Source organism: Carassius carassius, chromosome 5 (assembly GCF_963082965.1).
Source record: "Carassius carassius chromosome 5, fCarCar2.1, whole genome shotgun sequence".
NCBI classification, from domain to species: domain Eukaryota; kingdom Metazoa; phylum Chordata; class Actinopteri; order Cypriniformes; family Cyprinidae; genus Carassius; species Carassius carassius.
The window spans coordinates 16,466,403-16,486,366 of record NC_081759.1 but is presented as its reverse complement, the minus strand read 5'-3'; the positions used below and the strand labels follow the sequence as shown (position 1 = coordinate 16,486,366).

The 19,964-nt window shown below is 38.5% G+C and overlaps 1 protein-coding gene across 2 annotated transcripts in view; it reads right to left on the bottom strand.

The window, feature by feature from the left end:
- LOC132140867 (rab GTPase-binding effector protein 1-like) overlaps window positions 1–12,918 on the bottom strand; it is a 40,666-nt gene extending 27,748 nt beyond the window's left edge. For both annotated transcript variants that reach the window (XM_059549906.1, XM_059549907.1), the window contains exons 1-6: window positions 12,761–12,918; window positions 7,075–7,188; window positions 6,252–6,455; window positions 3,621–3,781; window positions 3,350–3,469; window positions 2,799–2,934 (exon numbers count right to left, since the gene is read on the bottom strand). In XM_059549906.1, coding sequence (XP_059405889.1) covers window positions 2,799–2,934; window positions 3,350–3,469; window positions 3,621–3,781; window positions 6,252–6,455; window positions 7,075–7,188; window positions 12,761–12,806 — 781 coding nt within the window. In that variant the 5' untranslated portion in view covers window positions 12,807–12,918. The remainder of the gene's footprint in view (window positions 1–2,798; window positions 2,935–3,349; window positions 3,470–3,620; window positions 3,782–6,251; window positions 6,456–7,074; window positions 7,189–12,760) is intronic.
- Between the last annotated feature and the right edge of the window lie 7,046 nt (window positions 12,919–19,964).

The following is a 19,964-nucleotide window of genomic DNA, read 5'->3' as shown; positions in this document are numbered from 1 at the left end:
TTACTTAATTTGCACTGCTTCAGTTACATATAGGCCTATATGTATTCATTTAATAAAAAGCAGTAAGTGATCTCTTGGTCTAGATTTTTTAACTGCTTAAATTAGCTGTTTAATCTAAATAGTTTTTTTTTTTTTTTTTTTAAATGGGCAAAAGAAAATCATGTTTTTTTTTTATTATTTAAATGCAAATGCAAACATATCGAGATATATATCGAATATCGTAAAAATTTGGACAATATCAAGATCATTATTTTTATATATCGCCCAGCCCTAGTACTACACAAGATCCTTTGACTTCCCCCACCTACCAGAACCAGACTGAAATTCCTAAAGGGGGGGCCTTTTAACCTCTGGTCTACACAGAAATTTTTATGTCAAGAGGATGGCACAAAGTCTTTTCTACATATACATGGACCAAAATGAACTCAAAAAGACTTCTAAATGAATATCAGTCCATCGCTTCACTCCATATTCATTTAATGTAACCCACACATTTGACTATCATGTTTATAATCACTTATTGTGTATGTCTTTTAATAATTATGGGATAGCTTAAGGATTCATAATCATGTTTGGTATGTTTGTGCTTGAATCTGTTAGCTTGAAACAGTCATGACCAACAGTTATTTGTCAAATGTATCATATTCTTGTTATAGGAATCATGTCCAAAATTAGACCCTGCAAGAGCGGGAAAATTCGGACCATGTGCTTGATAAGATAACATATGATTTATGATATCCCCGAGCCAAGACAATATCTGATTGGCCAAGACAACATTTGAGGTGTGGCCAACAGGCCAGTTTAAATACTTAGGACACCATAAAATTTAGCTTTTAGCTTGCGCTTTGCTTTTGCTATCAGTCATGCCAGCTTTTACTATGCTCCTAGCTTTTAGATTCTATTTTATAGAATTCTTTTTAGATTCTAGCTTTGCTTCTGCTATTAGTCATGTATGCTTTTAGTTTGCTTTTAGCTTGTAGCTTTGCTTCTTAGCTTTAGCTTTTAGCCATGCTTTTAGTCATCACTGTTCTTTGAGCGCGCTTCCAGCGTGCTTCGGCCTGCACGCCTGCTGCTGCTTAAACACGATGAGAAGAAACACCATGTAGTCTCATCAAACTTTCTTTTCGTTTGAGAGTTTCGTGTTTTGAGTTAAGTTTTGTAACGCCGTGTCTCCGGAGTCTGACCTCGAGTGCCCGTTCAACTTCAACCAGCCCACACAACTCCGCGTCTTCAGCCAACACCCAACCATGGGCTTCCCAAGACGTCACTTCAGCAACTACTGAACTTCCAGCCAATCAGCGACATCGGGAAACCCCCTTTCAACGACAACTTTACACAGGCAATGTACCTCCAGACTGATCTATACTGGTGTATCTAATATAATTAATATTAAGTGATTAAGTGATTGATGGTTGTTCATGTCTATGCAACTTCACGTGTTGCTGTAAACTTGGGATTTCACATTTTCATTCTCTTAAACTCATCTTTCCCTAACTTTCAATCTTCCTGCAACTTGTGTGAATGTGTGAGTGTGTGCGTTTATGTGTTAGATTAGTTTATATGTCTTAGATTTATCTAATAAAGCCTTATTCATATTGAAAAGAGAAGTATCTTGTGTTTTGTGCTTAATGTCTTAAACTGCCGATCTTGTTACTGTGCTAATTGATAGTGTTTTCACTATAGTTTGGATATTAATATCCAGCGCAGATTTGATGTTAAACGGCTCGTTCAGTGAATCACAGGGCGTCTCAGTGATCAGCCATAAAACCGTGATTCTGTTCAAATTCCCTTTAAAATCTTAAATGATTCCCTTTGAGCTAAATTTACCTGTTTCCCTTACACAATCAATGTGGAATTCACTCTCACTTTAAAACTGCTTGCTAACTGGAGCTGCTTCAGTGATCACTTATCAGTTTTCTCTCTAAGGTAAGGAAGCGGCAGACATTGCTTAAGTTGCAATAAATCACAACCCAATAATAATAATAATAATAATAATAATAACAATTCCTTACATTTATATAGCGCTTTTCTCAAAGCACTTTACATAGTCAGGAGGTATCTCCTCATCCACCACCAGTGTGCAGCATCCACCTGGATGATGTGACGGCAGCCATATTGCGCCAGAACGCCCACCACACACCAGCTTACTGGTGGAGAGGAGACAGAGTGATGAAGCCATAGGTAGAAATGGGGATTGTTAGATTGTTATGATGGTCAGAGGCCAATGGGCAAATTTAGCCAGGATGCCGAGGTCACACCTCTACTCTTTTTGAAAGACATCCTGGGATTTTTACTGACCACAGAGAGTCAGGACCTCAGTTTAACATCTCATCCCGAAGGACGGTGCTTGTTGACAGTATAGTGTCTTATAATTATGAGCCGCCTAGGCGAGAGAGGGGTCAGGCAGAGTTAAGGAGAAGAGTAAATGGACAGAGGAGAGAGATAGAGTTGTGGTGTGAGGAGAATCGGTGGAGTGACCACAAGCTATAGCTAATTGTGGCTAAAGTCATCTCCATGTTTATCACATTGCAGTATCTTTAATAAATCATATTTAGCAATATTGCTGTCGACTTTTTTGTTTTTCAAGCATCCATGTAGATTGTCACCATTTTATAGTAATAACTAGGTACTAACCCTGAACATACCCCTAAACCTATCCCTACCCTATGTAGTTAGCTTATATTACCAGTACTTTAAAAAAAACTAAAAGGAAAATTACATACAGTGTTAAATAAAAACCTTCCAGTGCTCTATGAAACTAAAACTTCTAGAAATGTTTGCAAATTTTTGTCACATACCTTCATGTAGTTCCTTCCGAAGTTTCTCTGCATCTTCTTGAAGGACAGATTTCTGGGTGTTGAGGACAGCAACATACATCTCCAAGTCTGTACGGCATGATTTCTCAGCCTCCAGGACATGATTGAGCTCCTTCACCTGGGAATTAACCAAGAAAATGTTCAAACTTTGTTTTCCATGATTAAAAGTAGAAGCACCCATAAATAGAGGCCTTCACACAACCTTTACACCTCAAAGTCAAACAGCTGACTTAAAATTAACATTTTGTGTTTTTAAAATAAACTGTCACTCTACGACTGAGATGGCTGCTGGATCACTGACTTCTAAGTTGATTTATGACTCATTCCTAAGGCCAAAACGTTATCACAGTCATAATCATAACTAACGACTGAAATGTTACACATATTCACAGTTCAATCACTTGGCCAGGTGTGAATTTTTCTATTCAAGAGGTCATGATAACCACAAGTAAGGAACTAAATGAGTCACATCTAATAATATATCTGAACAAAACAGTCTGGCTCTCAGTTCTGTTTTTTGATGCACGTCTAACCTTTGCTGCCTCAAGTTCCTTTACTCGATCTTCTGAACTTGACAGTTTGGCCTTCAGTGCTGCAATCTCACTCTCCATTGGCATCACCACCGAGCGTAGCTTCTCTGCGTCCTCCTGAGCCTAGATTAATACAAACCCCAAATGGCTAAACACACCCAGCACGAACACTCTGGCTTTGAGTCACGATTCAGAGAAAATGGCTTTCATATCTTTTTCACAGTTCAGGGAAGTAAAATGCTAAAAAGTAGTTAAATCAAAAAGCGAATTGGACCTTCTTCATTTCGTTCTCTAAGTTCTCCTCCTCTTGTCCCTCAAACAGACGTCGGCGGAGCTCAGCCATCTCGCACTCCATCCCGTCGCGGTACTGTGCCCACTGAGCGCGCTCCTGCTCCAGCTTCTGCTGGAACTGCAACTTAACTTCCCGCTCTGCATCTGAAAACGCACGTAAAGATAAGGATTTGTACATTAAACGGGAAGCCTCAGAAACACATTTTACATTCACTGAATGTAGAAATCTTGCTTATCCTTCCTTGTCCAAATAGGGTTTATTTATGACGCTTACGATTTAACAAGGCTTACACTAAATATGGACTCGAAGACGCACTGCAGATTTCGGTCTCAACACATCATGTGTCCCATGAATGTTAATTTATGAAATGTATTGGATACATCCTTACAGCCTTCTTGGAGTCTCTGGGAGGGGTGCTGGAAAGTGCTCCGACTGGGGACTCCGTCGTTTTACTGGGGGACTTCAACGCCAACGTGGGCAACGAAAGTGACACCTGGAGGGGCGTGATTGGGAGGAACGGCCCCCCTGATCTGAACCCGAGCGGTGTTCAGTTATTGGACTTCTGTGCTAGTTACAGCTTGTCCATAACAAACACCATGTTCAAGCATAAGGGTGTCCATCAGTACACTTGGCACCAGGACACCCTAGGCCGTAGGTCGATGATCGACTTTGTGGTCATTTCATCCGACCTCCGGCCATATGTCTTGGACACTCGGGTGAAGAGAGGGGCGGAGCTGTCAACCGATCACCACCTGGTGGTGAGTTGGATCCGATGGCGGGGGAGGAAGCTGGACAGACTCGGCAGACCCAAACGTACTGTGAGGGCCTGCTGGGAACCTTTGGCAGAGTCTCCTGTCAGAGAGATCTTCAACTCCCACCTCCGGCAGAGCTTCGACCGGATCCCGAGGGAGGCTGGAGATATTGAGTCCGAGTGGACCATGTTCTCCACCTCCATTGTCGAAGCGGCCGCTCGGAGCTGTGGCCGTAAGGTTTCCGGTGCCTGTTGAGGCGGCAATCCCCGAACCCGGTGGTGGACACCGGAAGTAAGGGACGCCGTCAAGCTGAAGAAGGAGTCCTATCGGGCCTGGTTGGCTTGTGGGACTCCTGAGGCAGCTGACAGGTACCGGCAGGCCAAGCGGACTACAGCCCGGGTGGTTGTGGAGGCAAAAACTCGGGCCTGGGAGGAGTTCGGTGAGGCCATGGAGAAGGACTATCGGTCGGCCTCGAAGAGATTCTGGCAAACCGTCCGGCGCCTCAGGAGAGGGAAGCAGTGCCCTAACAACGCTGTTAACAGTAGAGGTGGGGAGCTGTTGACCTCAACTCTCCCCAAGCTCTCGATTTACCGGTCAATCTACGTTCCTACTCTCACCTATGGTCATGAGCTTTGGGTCATGACCGAAAGGACAAGATCACGGATACAGGCGGCCGAAATGAGCTTTCTCCGCAAGGTGGCTGGGCGATCCCTTAGAGATAGGGTGAGAAGCTCAGTCACCCGGGAGGAGCTCAGAGTAGAGCCGCTGCTCCTCCACATCGAGAGGGGTCAGCTGAGGTGGCTCGGGCATCTGTCCCGGAAGCCTCCTGGACGGCTTCCCGGGAAGGTGTTCCGGGCGCGTCCCACTGGGAGGAGACCCCGGGGAAGACCTAGGACACGCTGGAGAGACTATGTCTCCCGGCTGGCCTGGGAACGCCTCGGTGTCCCCCCAGAAGAGCTGGAGGAAGTGTCTAGGGAGAGGGAAGTCTGGGGTTCTCTGCTTAGACTGCTGCCCCCGCGACCCGGCCCCGGATAAGCGGAAGAAGATGGATGGATGGATGGATGGATGGATGGTATTGGATAATATAAAAATATATTCAGCGACCAACATGTGTAAAGTGCATTTAACTGGATATAGACTGATTATCGGTATGTTCAGCAGTGTTTAGGTATTTGGTTTACTGATAAATGGCCAAACAACTCTTAAAAGTGTATTCAGGTACATAATTTAAAACAAACCCTTATGATCACCAAAGCTGCATTTTAACTGTATTTTTGATCAGATAAAACAGTAATATTGTGAAATAGTATTACAATTTTAAAAGTCTAGTAATATATTTTAAGATATATTTTATTGCTGTAATGACAAAGTTAAACTTAGACTATTAAAACATTTTTGTTAACTGAAGTAAAGCTGAAATTAAATTAAATATTAATACTAGACAAACAATAAACAACAAATAGAAACTATGTTGAGGCACTACTGGAAACAAATAAAAACTGACAAAAAACAAAGACAACATTACAAACAAATTGTAAAAATGACAATAAATGGTGCCATTTAGAAAGTATTTAACAGCTTAAAATTTTTTGCAATTTAACCCATGGCTTCCTCTTAAAAGCAGTGTTGTGATGGCATTGAAGATTGCTATTTTTAATTAGTTTGCTTTAAAAAAGGTTTGACTCTTTATTATTACTCAAAGCAACATTAGTCTTGTCATACAGCAATTCAGTCACCTTCAGAATAGAGATGAATGATTTAGTTACCGTATCAAACCGCAGAAGTAGAACAATAAATAAAAAGCAGTTCTGCATATCGGTTACCAGACATTTTAGCATAAAAATAATCAGTATCTTATTACCTTTCATGATAGCCTGCAGTGACGCCACCTCCTCCTGCCACTGCTGCTTGACCTGGTCGATGGCTTCCTGCTTTGTGCTCTCGGAGACGGTGGCCACCGCTTTGATGGTCTCCATCTCTGCTTTAGCCTCCTCCAGCTGCTTCTGCACACTGCTCAGCTCTGCCTGGGCCTTCTCCAGTACAGCAGCCTGCCTCTTCAGCGCCTCTGAGATATTTACAGGACAAGAACTACATAAGGTTTATGTGGAGGAAGGAACCAACAGCTTCAGTTCTGTAAGGCCACCAGCATTTGCTTCACTATGACAGCATGTCCTCACTATGACGTTTCATTAACTTTGACTAATAACTGAACTCCGGTTGCAGTATAAACGGAGCCTAGTGTTCAGATCCCTGGTAACCCTGTTAGAAAAGTTTGGAAATGTATCTGGCTTAGTGGTTTCATCCTGCCCCAGGAGAGATTCACTGGGAAATATCCATGACGACTTGTTGTTCAGTCTACTGTGTCTATGTGAGCATCCAGGCACGATGTGTAATCAATGCGTTACATGTCTATTGAAATCATTTGTTTTCCCTTTCAAAACTGCATTTACACCTATGTAAACTAAAGAACAAATACATTATTAATTAACAAAAACATAAATCAAAAACTAAATAACAATAATAATCATAATAATAAAAACTATAAAAACCCAAATTAATAAAAACAGTCAAGCAATCAAACAAAGATTTTTTTTTTTATTAATGAACTAAAACTAAAACAAACAAATTATCTTTTTTTCTGTATCTTACTGGTCCATCAGCAAATACTGTAAACCATACATTACCTTCTTTAGACAGATAGAGTTCCTTAAACTTGGCGCGCTTCTGATTGAACTCCATCTCCAGCTGTTGTTTGAGCTTCAGGAAGTCTGTTCGATCCTGCTCCTGCTGCAGAACCCCTGCCGGAGCAATCAAACATCAATCAGTGCCATACAGCAGGACTGCACGATATATCGTCTCAGCTTCTATATCAACATGTGCGCATCCACGATAGTCATCATTTGTTTATTTTCTATGCTGATTTACTCAGCCCAATCACTGATATTTTTTTTTCCTCAAATAGAGCCATTCAAGTCATCTGGTGATTTATTTATTTTTTCAAAATATCACATTGCAAGTTTTCTCCAATATCATGCAGTCACAAAAATCTACCTCAAAAAGGGCACTTTGGCTCAATCACAAGTAAAATGTGTGTAAATGATGCATGACCAAGCATATAAAAGTTTAGGCCAAAACATTTTTTATCAAAATAGCTTACATTCTCTTCAGTTCTCGAGTTCTCATGTTTGAGTTTTATTTTATTTGATTCTCATTTAAATAAAAGTCACTTCACTCACTCACATTCAATAATCAAACATGTCACAGCTCTCTTTTGCTATTTGGACCTTTACATAAACTACACCGACTTCTTACTGAGGTTCGGAGGCTTTTATAGTGTTACAAAATATCATGTCAAAGACAACAACTATTATGACCCCCAGATAACATTTTAGACCTTACAATTAAATTATTTAAAAATAATAATAATATAATAATAAATAAAATAAAAATGAATGAACAGGAACCAGAGATGGGACCAAGTCACACATGTGCAAGTCTCAAGTAAGTCTCAAGTCTTAACCTTCAAGTCTCAAGTAAGTCCCAAGTATTTTTTTCTTGGGCAAGTCAAGTCAAGTCAAGTCACAAGTTATGTCAAGTCAAGTCAAGTCCTGTAGTAAGTCAAGTCAAGTCCAAGTCAAGTCACCTTATTATTGTAATTTTACCTGCAGAATCTGATCTTAATAAAGTTAAAAGACAAGATATAAGTAACAGTAAATTAAAATAATTTGGATTTGCATTGTAAATACTCATGTTCAGTAAAATACATCATGGAATCAAACAAAATTGTAACTTCATAAAATTATTTATTTTTCACTTCTGCCAACAGAAATGTTTTACATTTTCAACATTGAGTCCATAAAACAAATAACAGCTAAACATCCAACAGACTCCTCTCTGAACACCCCCCCCCCCTCCTCTCTCTCTCTCTCTCTCTCTCTCTCTCTCTCTCTCTCTCTCTCTCTCTCTCTCTCTCTCTCACACACACAAAGGACGTGACGTGACATGACATGACATTCAGCCAAGTATGGTGACCCATACTCAGAATTCGTGCTCTGCATTTAACCCATCCGAAGTGTACACACACAGAGCAGTGAACACACACACTGTGAGCACACACCCAGAGCAGTGGGCAGCCATTTATGCTGCGGCGCCCAGGGAGCAGTTGGGGGTTCGATGCCTTGCTCAAGGGCACCTAAGTCGTGGTATTGAAGGTGGAGAGAGAACTGTACATGCACTCCCCCCACCCACAATTCCTGCCGGCCCGGGACTCGAACTCACAACCTTTCGATTGCAAGTCCGACTCTCTAACCATTAGGCCACAACTTCCCCTCAAACACAGTTTACATTTTTTGTAATGCCAAATTTAGCATTTAGATACAGAATAAAATATGATTACAATAAAATACAATAAAAATAGCAGCAGCAGATAATATTTCTAATATTAATAATAGTAATTATATAGAATTAAGAATATAAAATAAAACAGTTGAATACAATAAATTATCCCTTTCGTATGGTGTGTATGGTGTATAAATATTTAGCAGCTATTGTGACTGCCGTCTCATTCTCTCCAAGTATATAGAGTAGTTTCTCCGAGTCATTTAGAGACAAGAATGAAGGATTCAAAGCTTCAAACTGTGGGAAGAATGTTTCTCTTGTAGTGCTGAATTTGGGACAGACAAGAAGGAAGTGTTTCTCATCCTCTGTTTAATTCAGCTCAGTGTTTGCTGTCTCTCTTCTCTCGGTAGCCAGGATCTTTTATGTCTACCAATCTCTATTTCCAAATCATGATCACTGAGTCGATATTTTGAAAGGATTTGTCTTTCTTTTAATTGCTTGTGTGATAAGTAATTTGCCAGTTTTGTGGTTCTGTTTAGGGCCGAATAACACTGGAGTTTGGTTTGGAGCTCAAATTCATTTTTTTTTTATTTTTTGTTTTTCATCATAATTATACTTCAGATTTTTGTCAATTAGTTTCTGAATGTTGGGGTTGTGATTGGAGTCAGACTCAGTTTGGGTTTCCTTCATCAGGTGAAGCACGAGTGTGTTTCTCTCTCACTCACTCGCTCTCTCTCTCTCTCTCTCTCTCTCTCACACACACACACACACACACACACACACACACACACACACACTCTCTCTCTCAGAGTCATTAAAGTCATTACCTCTATTACAAGGTATTGCACTTGCAAAATATAAGATTCGAGAGTCTTGTCTGCAAGCCGAGCACGATGTGGCCTATCCCACCATGTATGCGCCACCGGTATGCGCGCTCATAATGGAAGCAACGCGGTCGCGACGCGCACGCGGTGCGACACGCTCGACGCCTCAGGGGCGCAACTGCCCGAGCGCTTTGGAAACAATGAGAAAGCAGCGCGACTAGCGATTTCCACGCGTTTTTAGGCGCGAATTATTGACGACAAAAGCGATGACCCTCAGTACCCCTCAAGCTGAGATGTTGATGTGATGTGATATCTGATCTAAGTGGGCGTGGTCTGCGTAAGGTAGAGAGGGCATGACTGATGATGTCATGACATGACAACGCGATTCTCAGCCTGCGCTCCAGCTGAGTAATCAATTTTATTTTTTAAAAATAATTTATATATTTTATATTCAAACTGAAAACGTAATGTGATTAACACTCAAGTCATTCAAGTCATCCTGTCTCAAGTCAAGTCAAGTCCCGAGTCTTTAACTTCCAAGTCCGAGTCAAGTCTCAAGTATTTTATTTTTTGTCAAGTCAAGTCACAAGTCATAAAAATAGCGACTCGAGTCGACTCGAGTCCAAGTCACCAAGTCACAAGTCCCCATGTCTGACAGGAACACATCTATAGATAGAAACGACTATATGATGTTATTCTCTTTCTATATTCTTCAGCAGCACTGGTGCTTGATTGAATCAGAGCCACAGATGATGTGAATAAAGCTTCAGCTTGATTAATAGACGTTAAGCCAGCTGGCAGATTCATTTAAAGAACATCAACCTACGAAAAAAAAGAAAAAACGCTTACTTAACTGAAGATCATAACATCATTCTAGACAAGCAGTATTTCATCAAAGTACACAAGTACAGACAGGCCAAGTCCGAACCAGTTCAGTCACACTTCAATCAACTCCGAATATGTCATGATAGATCATACATCTCTATTGCTGGTTTTTACTTTAATTAGGTCTAAATACATGTTTTTTACAAATGCACATGCATTACAAAGTGCAGCAAAGGATGACTGTAAAGGACGACTAAGCCCAAAAAAACCAAGGGCCTTCAGGGATGACAGATTAGAGTCCTGCACGAGTCCATTTTTGGAGACTCGCGGCCGCCCGTACCTGCAAAGTTCAGCACCAGATCCGACCCGTCACCCGTGATAATATAAAAATGAAATCCGCACCCGCCCAGACCCGTTAATATTTGGCCCGTTACCCAATCCGCGCCTGCGATAAATCACAGACCTAAAATCATTTCAATTAAAGTGCTTTTTTTTTTTATCTCGCACCTCTCTCAACATCACAACAGTTTCATTAATGTGCTAATGAAACGAAAGTGCGCTTTGTTTTACGCCATTCAAGTAGCCTACCATCGGCACCTAAATAGGCTATGGAACCTGATAACTATATGCAAATAGACCTATTAATGAAAAAAAAAAAGAACAAGAAAAAAATACAACCTGATCCCTGTTGCTCACAAACTATGCATTTACTTTCCCTTAAAGCATTAGTTCACCCAAAAATTACGTCATTAATCATGTCGTTCCAAACCACCTCCGTTTATCTTCGGAACAGAGTTTAAGATATTTTAGATTTAGTCCGAGAGGTCTCAGTCCCTCCATTGAAACTGTTCAATGGTTTCAAACGGTATACTGTCCATGTCCAGAAAGGTAAGAAAAACATCATCACAGTAGTCCATGTGACATCAGAGGGTCAGTTAGAATTTTTTGAAGCATCGAACATACATTTTGGTCCAAAAATAGCAAAAACTACGACTTTATTCAGCATTGTCTTCTCTTCCGTGTCTGTTGTGAGAGAGTTCAAAACAAAGGAGTTTGTGATATCCGCTTCGTGAACGAATCATTCGATGTAACCGGATCTTTCTGAACCAGTTCACCAAATCGAACTGAATCGTTTTAAACGGTCCGCGTCTCCAATACGCATTAATCCACAAATGACTTAAGCTGTTAACTTTTTTAATGTGGCTGACACTCCCTCTGAGTTAAAACAAACCAATATCCCGGAGTAATGCATTTACTCAAACAGTACACTGACTGATCTACTGTTTAGAGAGAACTGAAGATGAACACCGAGCCGAGCCAGATAATGACTCGTTCACGAGAAATAGAGGAGTTAGATTCTTCATTTATGACATATTTGAAGTAATTTAGCATTACATTACTTTCTCATCAATGGATCCTCTGCAGTGAACGGAAGTCCAAACAGCTGATAAAAACATCATGATAATACACAATTAATCATCATAACTCAAGAACAACAACTAAATTCTAGTTAGGGGAAAAAAACTGAGTGTTTGTCATCTTTAAAAAGCATGTATGTAAAATTACATTTTACAAGACATTTTAAGTAACTTTTAAATCATTGCTTGTAGCGAAAACACAAGTCCTCTATAATATTGATCAAACACTGTTTACAAAAGTGGAAACAGTCCAAAACAGTTGTAAATAAATATTATGGATGGATTTGAGAGGACAACGTTGGATGGACTTTTCCACTGACTGAAGCGTTATTGTGAATTATGCATTTTGTCCAGAAGCAAGTGTTTAAACTCTATTCAGCAGCAGCCATTCACTGCAGAGGATTCAATGCTGAGAAAGTGATGTAAGGCTACATTTTCCCAAATCTGTTCAAGAAACAAACTCATCTACATATTGTGGCCAGAAGGTCAACTAATTTTGGTGAGCTATTTCTTTAATACATTGCCAGGGGTCTATTTACCATCTACACAAAAGACAAAGAAGTTGCATGCAAATCATATCATCTGAACATCATTACAAAAAAAACAAAGTCACATGATAAAAAAAAACTAAAATAAAACCCTGTGTGTGCTTAAAACACTGTCAGTATTCAGCTGTCATCTGCTGATCACACTGGATGCAACATCATCAGGTTGACCATACAATAAACACGCTTTAGTGTACTTAAAGACCAGCATGTCCAATGCTTTGTGCAACATGGGTTCAGTCAAAGCATATCAAGCATTAAAGCATCACATGAGAGTGTTTTAATAAATATGTAAATAGAGGTTTATCTGTCAGCCGGTTGACTGTTGCTCGCTAATCCATGAACGAACAGGCCGCATGCCTTCAACGAGCACAGCTAAATCAGCACGATAAACATCTCTTTGAAGTGAAAGATGCTTACCGTCTTGTTGAGGCGGCCGAGGGGGTCCCGAGGCCTGCTCGGCCATGGTTTCCCGGGGCTGAGTTTAGAAAAGCGTCTCTCTGAAGGAAAGCAAGGAGCGCCCAACAGAATATGCTACTGGTAGACACTGAGCAACGTCATGTAGAAATAACACAACCTGCGCATGCGCGCACCGAACGGGCGGAGCTGTCTTCAGCATTAATAAACGACACAGAAAGACTTGAATTTGACATTCTGTTTGCGTTTCTATATTTATTTATTTAATTTTCTTTATTTATGCTGTTTGTTTTGTATATGCGTCTCGTTTGTTAGCCTATTCATTAGATAGATTTATGTCAAATCAATTACTGAATAATTCACTGAATATACCACAAGAATAAATGCACATATAATAATAATAATAATAATAATAAACAAATAAATACATTTTCAATTGCACCATACCACAATAAACCACAATAAATAAATAAACAATTAAATAAATACATAAATTCGTGGATAATTTACTCAATGTACATCACCCACTATACCATAATAAACAAACAAACCAACCAACAAAAAATGCTGAATGTAAAGGCAAAATATAGCAATGGGGCCGTATACATTTTCAAACAATTTCTTAGATCAACCTTGAGGTCACTTTTTTGTTTTGATGCTGCACAATCATTATGGTGACCCATAGTCACAATGTCCAATGTTTCTACATTTTTCATGGCTTTAAATACATGCATCAAGAGCTACTCACAAATGAGAACAAAACAGCATTGGATGAATGCCCCCCCAAAAAAGCATATACTACTGTTTCAGCTATTAAAATACCGATAGTTCCGTTTTCTTTGTAATGGGAAAGTGACTGTATTTCCTTTCGCTTTTTATAAAGTCAATTTAGAAAAATGCTTGGAGAATATTTTGTTCGTTAAATGTAAGTTTTTTTTGTTTTTTGTTTTTTTTAATGGCGCCAGCGTATGACAGCGTAATACGCAGTCATTTTTGCTAATAAAGGTAAGAGTAATACCTCATTCTAAACTGTGAATTGGGCTTGTTTTATTTGTGTGCACTCACAATATCAACAAAACGTTGTGCTTTTATAAAATAAAGAAAACTAACTTTCTGATCTATGAGAATATAAAAATAAGGAAAAGCCTAAAACAGGCCTGGTTATAATTTGCGTTTTATTTTATATTGTCGTTCAATTAAAATATTAAACACAAATTATAATGCCATATATAGGCTTTGTAAAACTTTGTCCTATAATTGTATAGCTGCTTTTACTGATTTTTTTATGTTGCCCTTTTCTGAATACCTTAACATGTAAAGGATTTTCTGCAACACAATTTTGTATGATATGTGAATTTTTTATTAGCCTCTTTTTTATTTTTTTATTTTTTTTTTACACATCATGAATTCGTTGTAAAATAAGCAACAAATTAATTGTTGTAGGCTAACCCAGTCTCATATAGCACAATTTTCTGCTTCTGTTTGGCATAATATTTCTATGCAGAAATTGAATTTGGCATGCAAAAGACTGATAAAATCATAATTAATGGCATGGCTGGTTCAGGTACTCACAGTGCGTAAAGCTGTAACACCAGCTGGCGCCACGGACTCGGACGGTTGTCGTAGTAATAAACACTGTAAATGGCAACCGTTCATGTGTCAGCGCTTAATGCACAACTCCTATATAAAAAGCATGTTAGAGGGCCCCCCTTAGTTTTAGGGGGCCCAAGGCAGTCGACTACCTTTGCCTAATGGGTAAGTCCACCCCTGTGTACAGAATACCCAATACTCCACAATAAGTAAATAAATGGATCAATAATCAATCTCAGGAACAATTCACTAAAACTTAGTGCCCAGACTTACTATTAAATTTTATTTGGATTGTATGTGTCTCATTGATGCTTCTAATTAAATGATATAACATTTAAAATTCCCCATAACCAGATTACAGTTGCTAATTTACAGATTACATAATTACATATTATTTACCATTTGGCAGTAAATTATTCATAATGTCTCAATTCACCCTAATTCTTCTTTTCTTTTTTAAATGTTCTTTAAATTGTTTCACAAACTTTTTTATTTGCCATTTTATGATTTGATTACAGTTATTTGCTTTTCATCACCTCACAAACCCCTTGCAGCTCTTTCAGTAACGCCAGTTTGGGAAACCTGTGTTAATGTAACACTTAATGCATATCATGATGTTGATACCAAAACAATTGATATTTGTGATCAGTAATGGACTACAATTTGTATGTATGTCTAGCACTGTCATTAATTAAAAAAAACTTTTTCTACAAATGAATAAAAACAAAGACCTAATTGCAGAGGTCACGCCCACAACGGCACTTAGAAAACTATATTAAACTAGTTGATGTAACAACTGTATGCATCATAAGAAGGTGGATTCTAACAATACACGTTTGACAAACAGACCTAAGGCTTATGATGACCATAATATATAAATAAACTCATGAATATTTCACCAAATCTTGTGGTGGCCACACCCACTATACCACAAATAAATAAACAAACAAATCCCTGAGGCCACATAATATAAAGATATAGAAGCCCCGCTTTATAGCAGAATAGCAGAAGTTCTGTTCCTGTTTTATACCATCCCTCAGTCTCTCTCTCTCTCTTTCTCTCTCTCTCTCTCTCTCTCTCAAATTCAATTCCCTACAGCACACTAAAAAACACATTCAAAGTACAATTGACTGACAAACCACTGAGTCACACAGACTTACAGCTTATGTGGAAGGACTGGTGGGTGGAGAGAGGCTGGAAGTTCTGAAGAATTTAATCATTCATTAAAATTGCCCAGATGTACTGTATGTGACACTTCTGTAATTGCCATTTTTACAGAACATGTACAAGACTGATGTGAGCTACACTGAAGACAAAGGTAATTATGTTTTTTTCTTATTTTCATTTTCACAAATGGCCGTTACAAAAAAGTTTTTTTTATTATGAAAAAATGTAATAAATTCAAATCAAGTGTTCATTCTAAATAAATAACAATTCAAGTGTGATTTAGAATACAGAAAAACATGACTTCAATAATATATTGTTATTGAAGTTTGTCAATCTAAAAAGCTCCTTTATATTATTAAAACCAATCTGTTCTAGACTAACCGAGACTTGTCATGGCACTTGTATACTGCTGTTGTTCTCTTGTTGACCTGACTGCTTCTATTGTTCTCATTTGTAAGTCGCTTTGGATAAAAGCGTCTGCTATATGATTAAATGTAAATCTAAGATCTGAGATCCATTTAGTAAATTATCTTCAATATTTCCATTGCAATAAACAATATTCCATTACAACGCTATTAATTGTTTTAACATTTTGGATTGTGTGAATCTACACTTAACCAACTGAGAATGATTCGGTGAATGATGGTCTATTTTCTAATTCTGTTTGTGAAAATATTGTACATTACTAAACTCATCAAAATACTAAACTATTAAAATAAATTAATTAAAAAAAGGAGAAGGTCAGCTAGGACGCATTATTTCGCTTCGCATAAGCCAGTGCTAATAAAAGAATGATGCAGGAAGTCAGTTGATCATGTGTAAAGCTTGGTCTCTTGCAGGATGAGTGTTGTGTGCTTGATAGAGCTAGAGAGGCATTGTTTATGCCATAGCGATTAATCTGAAATATTACAAATGATAACAACTGTATTCATTATCACATTTGGGTTAGTTTTCTGTCATTGCAAAATAGCTTGTCAAAGCATATTAAAATAGCAAAATATTTATTGAAAGCATGTTTTGGAAGCATATTAAAACTATGTTAACACTTTCCACCCAGGAAACACAGCTGACTGGAAAATAAGAAACTTCATGCATGTGGCCGAACAGCGCTGAAAAGAAGAAGTAGCAGGAGTTTCAAGTAAGTGCGTTATATGTTATTCATCATAATGAATCGTGATATTTTTACTAATAGTGATATATCATAGAATTTAAACCTTTTCTATATGTTTCATTTTCCAGATGGAGTTTACACATCAGTATTTCTGGGCTTTATTACTGCTGGCCATCATTCTGGTATCTCTGGTGATAGTAATGATTTTCATAATCATCAATGTTTGCATCAGTAAAAGAGGTAAAATACGTCTGTTCAACAGAAGTTAATTATCACACTTATTACCGCAGCAAATATAAATTATACTTCCACTGTCATTGGTTAGGAAATGGTAGTTCATTTAGTTCAGTTTAGTTCAAAGTACTTCATTATAGTTCATTTAACACTCATTTAAGTTAAAAAAGAAGGAATTCACAAAATTTTTATTATAAAACAAAAGGGGTTTGAACTAAATGTTTGAAACGGAAATATAGCTGTAGAAAAAAAAACCTTCTGTCATTTCTCGTAACTGGACTCAAAATCATAATTACCGAAAAATAGGCTTTGTGACCTCTGCCACATTTGACTAGTCATTATAATAGCAGTTTGATTGTTGTATACCACTTTTGCTTGATTAATTTTATTTACCATTTTTAATTACAATCATTCAATCTTTGCTTCCTCTTTTTGTAGCTGCTAGGTACAGTACACAAGCAAAACCAAATCATTACAGTGACAGAAATTTAAAAAACGAGTAAGTCTGTCAAGCTTTTATAAGACAAGATGCTTACTACACAAAAATGTGTTTACAATAAATTACTTTTTTCATTAAAGGAACGAACAAGTTCATCACAAAGAGCTTGAGATAGAGAAACCACCTTTACCTTCTAGAGATCAGTTCAAATCCATGGAATCTGGTAAGTTTTGTTTTATATATTCTCAAAGATCTCATTGACTTCACTCTACAGTGCCACAATGACATACCCCCTTGCTTCATTTTCTTTTAGAAGCAAAAATATTCATAAAGAACATAAATAAAAATAGTTTCTTGAATTCAAGGCCATCTTTATGCTGGCTTACTCCTTAACACTGACAAATTTATCTTTAAGCAGCTATAAATATTTAAACTTAGTGATGTCAAATGATTAATCCCATCCAAAATAAACGTTTTTGTTTACATAAGATATGTGTGTGTACTCTGCATATTTATTATGTATTTATAAATACACACACATACATGTATATATTTAAGCAAAAATATGCTATGTTTATATATTCAATATATTTATGTATAATATACAGTACAGAACAAAAGTTTGGACACACCTTCTCATTCAAAGAGTTTTCTTTATTTTCATGACTATGAAAATTGTAGATTCACACTGAAGCCATCAAAACTATGAATTAACACATGTGGAATTATATACATAACAAAAAAGTGTGAAACAACTGAAAATATGTCATATTGTAGGTTCTTCAAAGTAGCCACCTTTTGCTTTGATTACTGCTTTGCACACTCTTGGCATTCTCTTGATGAGCTTCAAGAGGTAGTCACCTGAAATGGTCTTCCAACAGTCTTGAAGGAGTTCCCCGAGAGATGCTTAACACTTGTTGGCCCTTTTGCCTTCTGTCTGCGGTCCAGCTCACCCCTAAACCATCTCGATTGGGTTCAGGTCCGGTGACTGTGGAGGCCAGGTCATCTGGCGCAGCACCCCATCACACTCCTTCTCGGTCAAGTAGCCCTTGATGCCTTCAGTGTGACTCTACAATTTTCATAGTCATGAAAATAAAGAAAACTCTTTGAATGAGAAGGTGTGTCCAAACTTTTGGTCTGTACTGTAAATTAAAACTATAAATATCAATATATACATCTAAATATTTTCTAAATATATGTGACCCTGGACCACAAAACCAGTCTTAAGTTGCTAGGGTATATTTTTAGCAGTAACCAAAAAAACACTGTATGTGTCAAAATGATCCATTAAGTATGTGGTAAGTGGGATATTAAGTATTTTATTTTCCATGAAGATATTCTGTAAATTTTCTACCATAAATATATCAAAACTACATGTATGATTGGTAATATGCAGTGCTAAGAATTAATTTGGACAACTTCAAAGGTGATTTTCTCAGTATTTTGATTTTTTTGCACCCTCAGATTCCAGATTTTCAAATAGTTGTATCTCGCCCAAATATCGATTCTAACAAACCATGGGGCCACATATGCTGTATGTGTGTCTATTTATATATACATAATAAATATACACAGTGCACACACATATATTATGTAAACAAAAACTTAATTTGGATGCGATTCATTGATTGGCGGCACTATTTAAAATTGTCAGTTTCTCCAGGAAATCTGGTCAAAATGTTGATAGCACAAGTCATGCTATAGTAAACATGTCCTTGCGGGGCCCATGCTGGCTTTTTGTGGGCACAGTGGACAAGGGCCAGCCCACACCAAACTTAAACAGGCCCAGTGTGGGCTTTCACAAGTGAGGCCATCAGCCTTGGGCTCTCTGTGAGCAGGCCACACTAGCAGACTGTCCACATTAATCCCATGATGGCCCAGTGGGGGTCCACGTAGTTCAGTTTTTTTTTTTTTTAGCGTGGTTACTGTACATTTTGTCATATAGCAGCTTTCAGGCTTTGCTCTATTTGCTTTTGATTCGGTCACTCTACCCTTTCCTCAAAATACTACTGAAGCCTTATTGAATCTCGCCAGTGAAACTGGCCAATGGCATTCAAGTATGCAAAATATGAGGAGATTCCACTCTATATAAAGCAGCACTTGTACGTCATCCATTCAGAAATCTTTTCCTTCAGTCAACCTTCTACGGGAAGCAAGAAGCCTATCATCAAGAGTACTCACTATGATCTATACACTACAGCTGACATGCCTTCTCTCCCCTGCTGTGTTCCGTTGTGCTTCAGACAAGGATGACCATGTGATTACCTTTCCTGTGCAGAACCAATTGTGCATCTTTTGCCAGGGTCGCACCCCCACAGAGGCAGTGCTTGGGGGGTCGGACTGCCCCCACTGCGGAGATATAAGCCTTCGGACTCCAAGGCTCCATTTTGCCATCGTCAAGGTGATGAATTCACCCAAAAATTGCTGCGCCATGCTCTTACTTTGTAGCCTCTTTTTAGCCAAGGAGTAAAGTTGTGCTGCTCACTGCCCACAAGCTCCTCACCCCACTGGGTGCAGGTTCCCTTTAAGTGCACTTCATGACTCCTGATCTCTGTCCCTCTCCTGGCACGTGAGATATGATGTCTTTCAGTGCCATGGAGGAGGCTGAGGATGAAAATTATACCATTTCAGTGGCAGCGTCTGCGAGGGAAGACCCATATAACTGC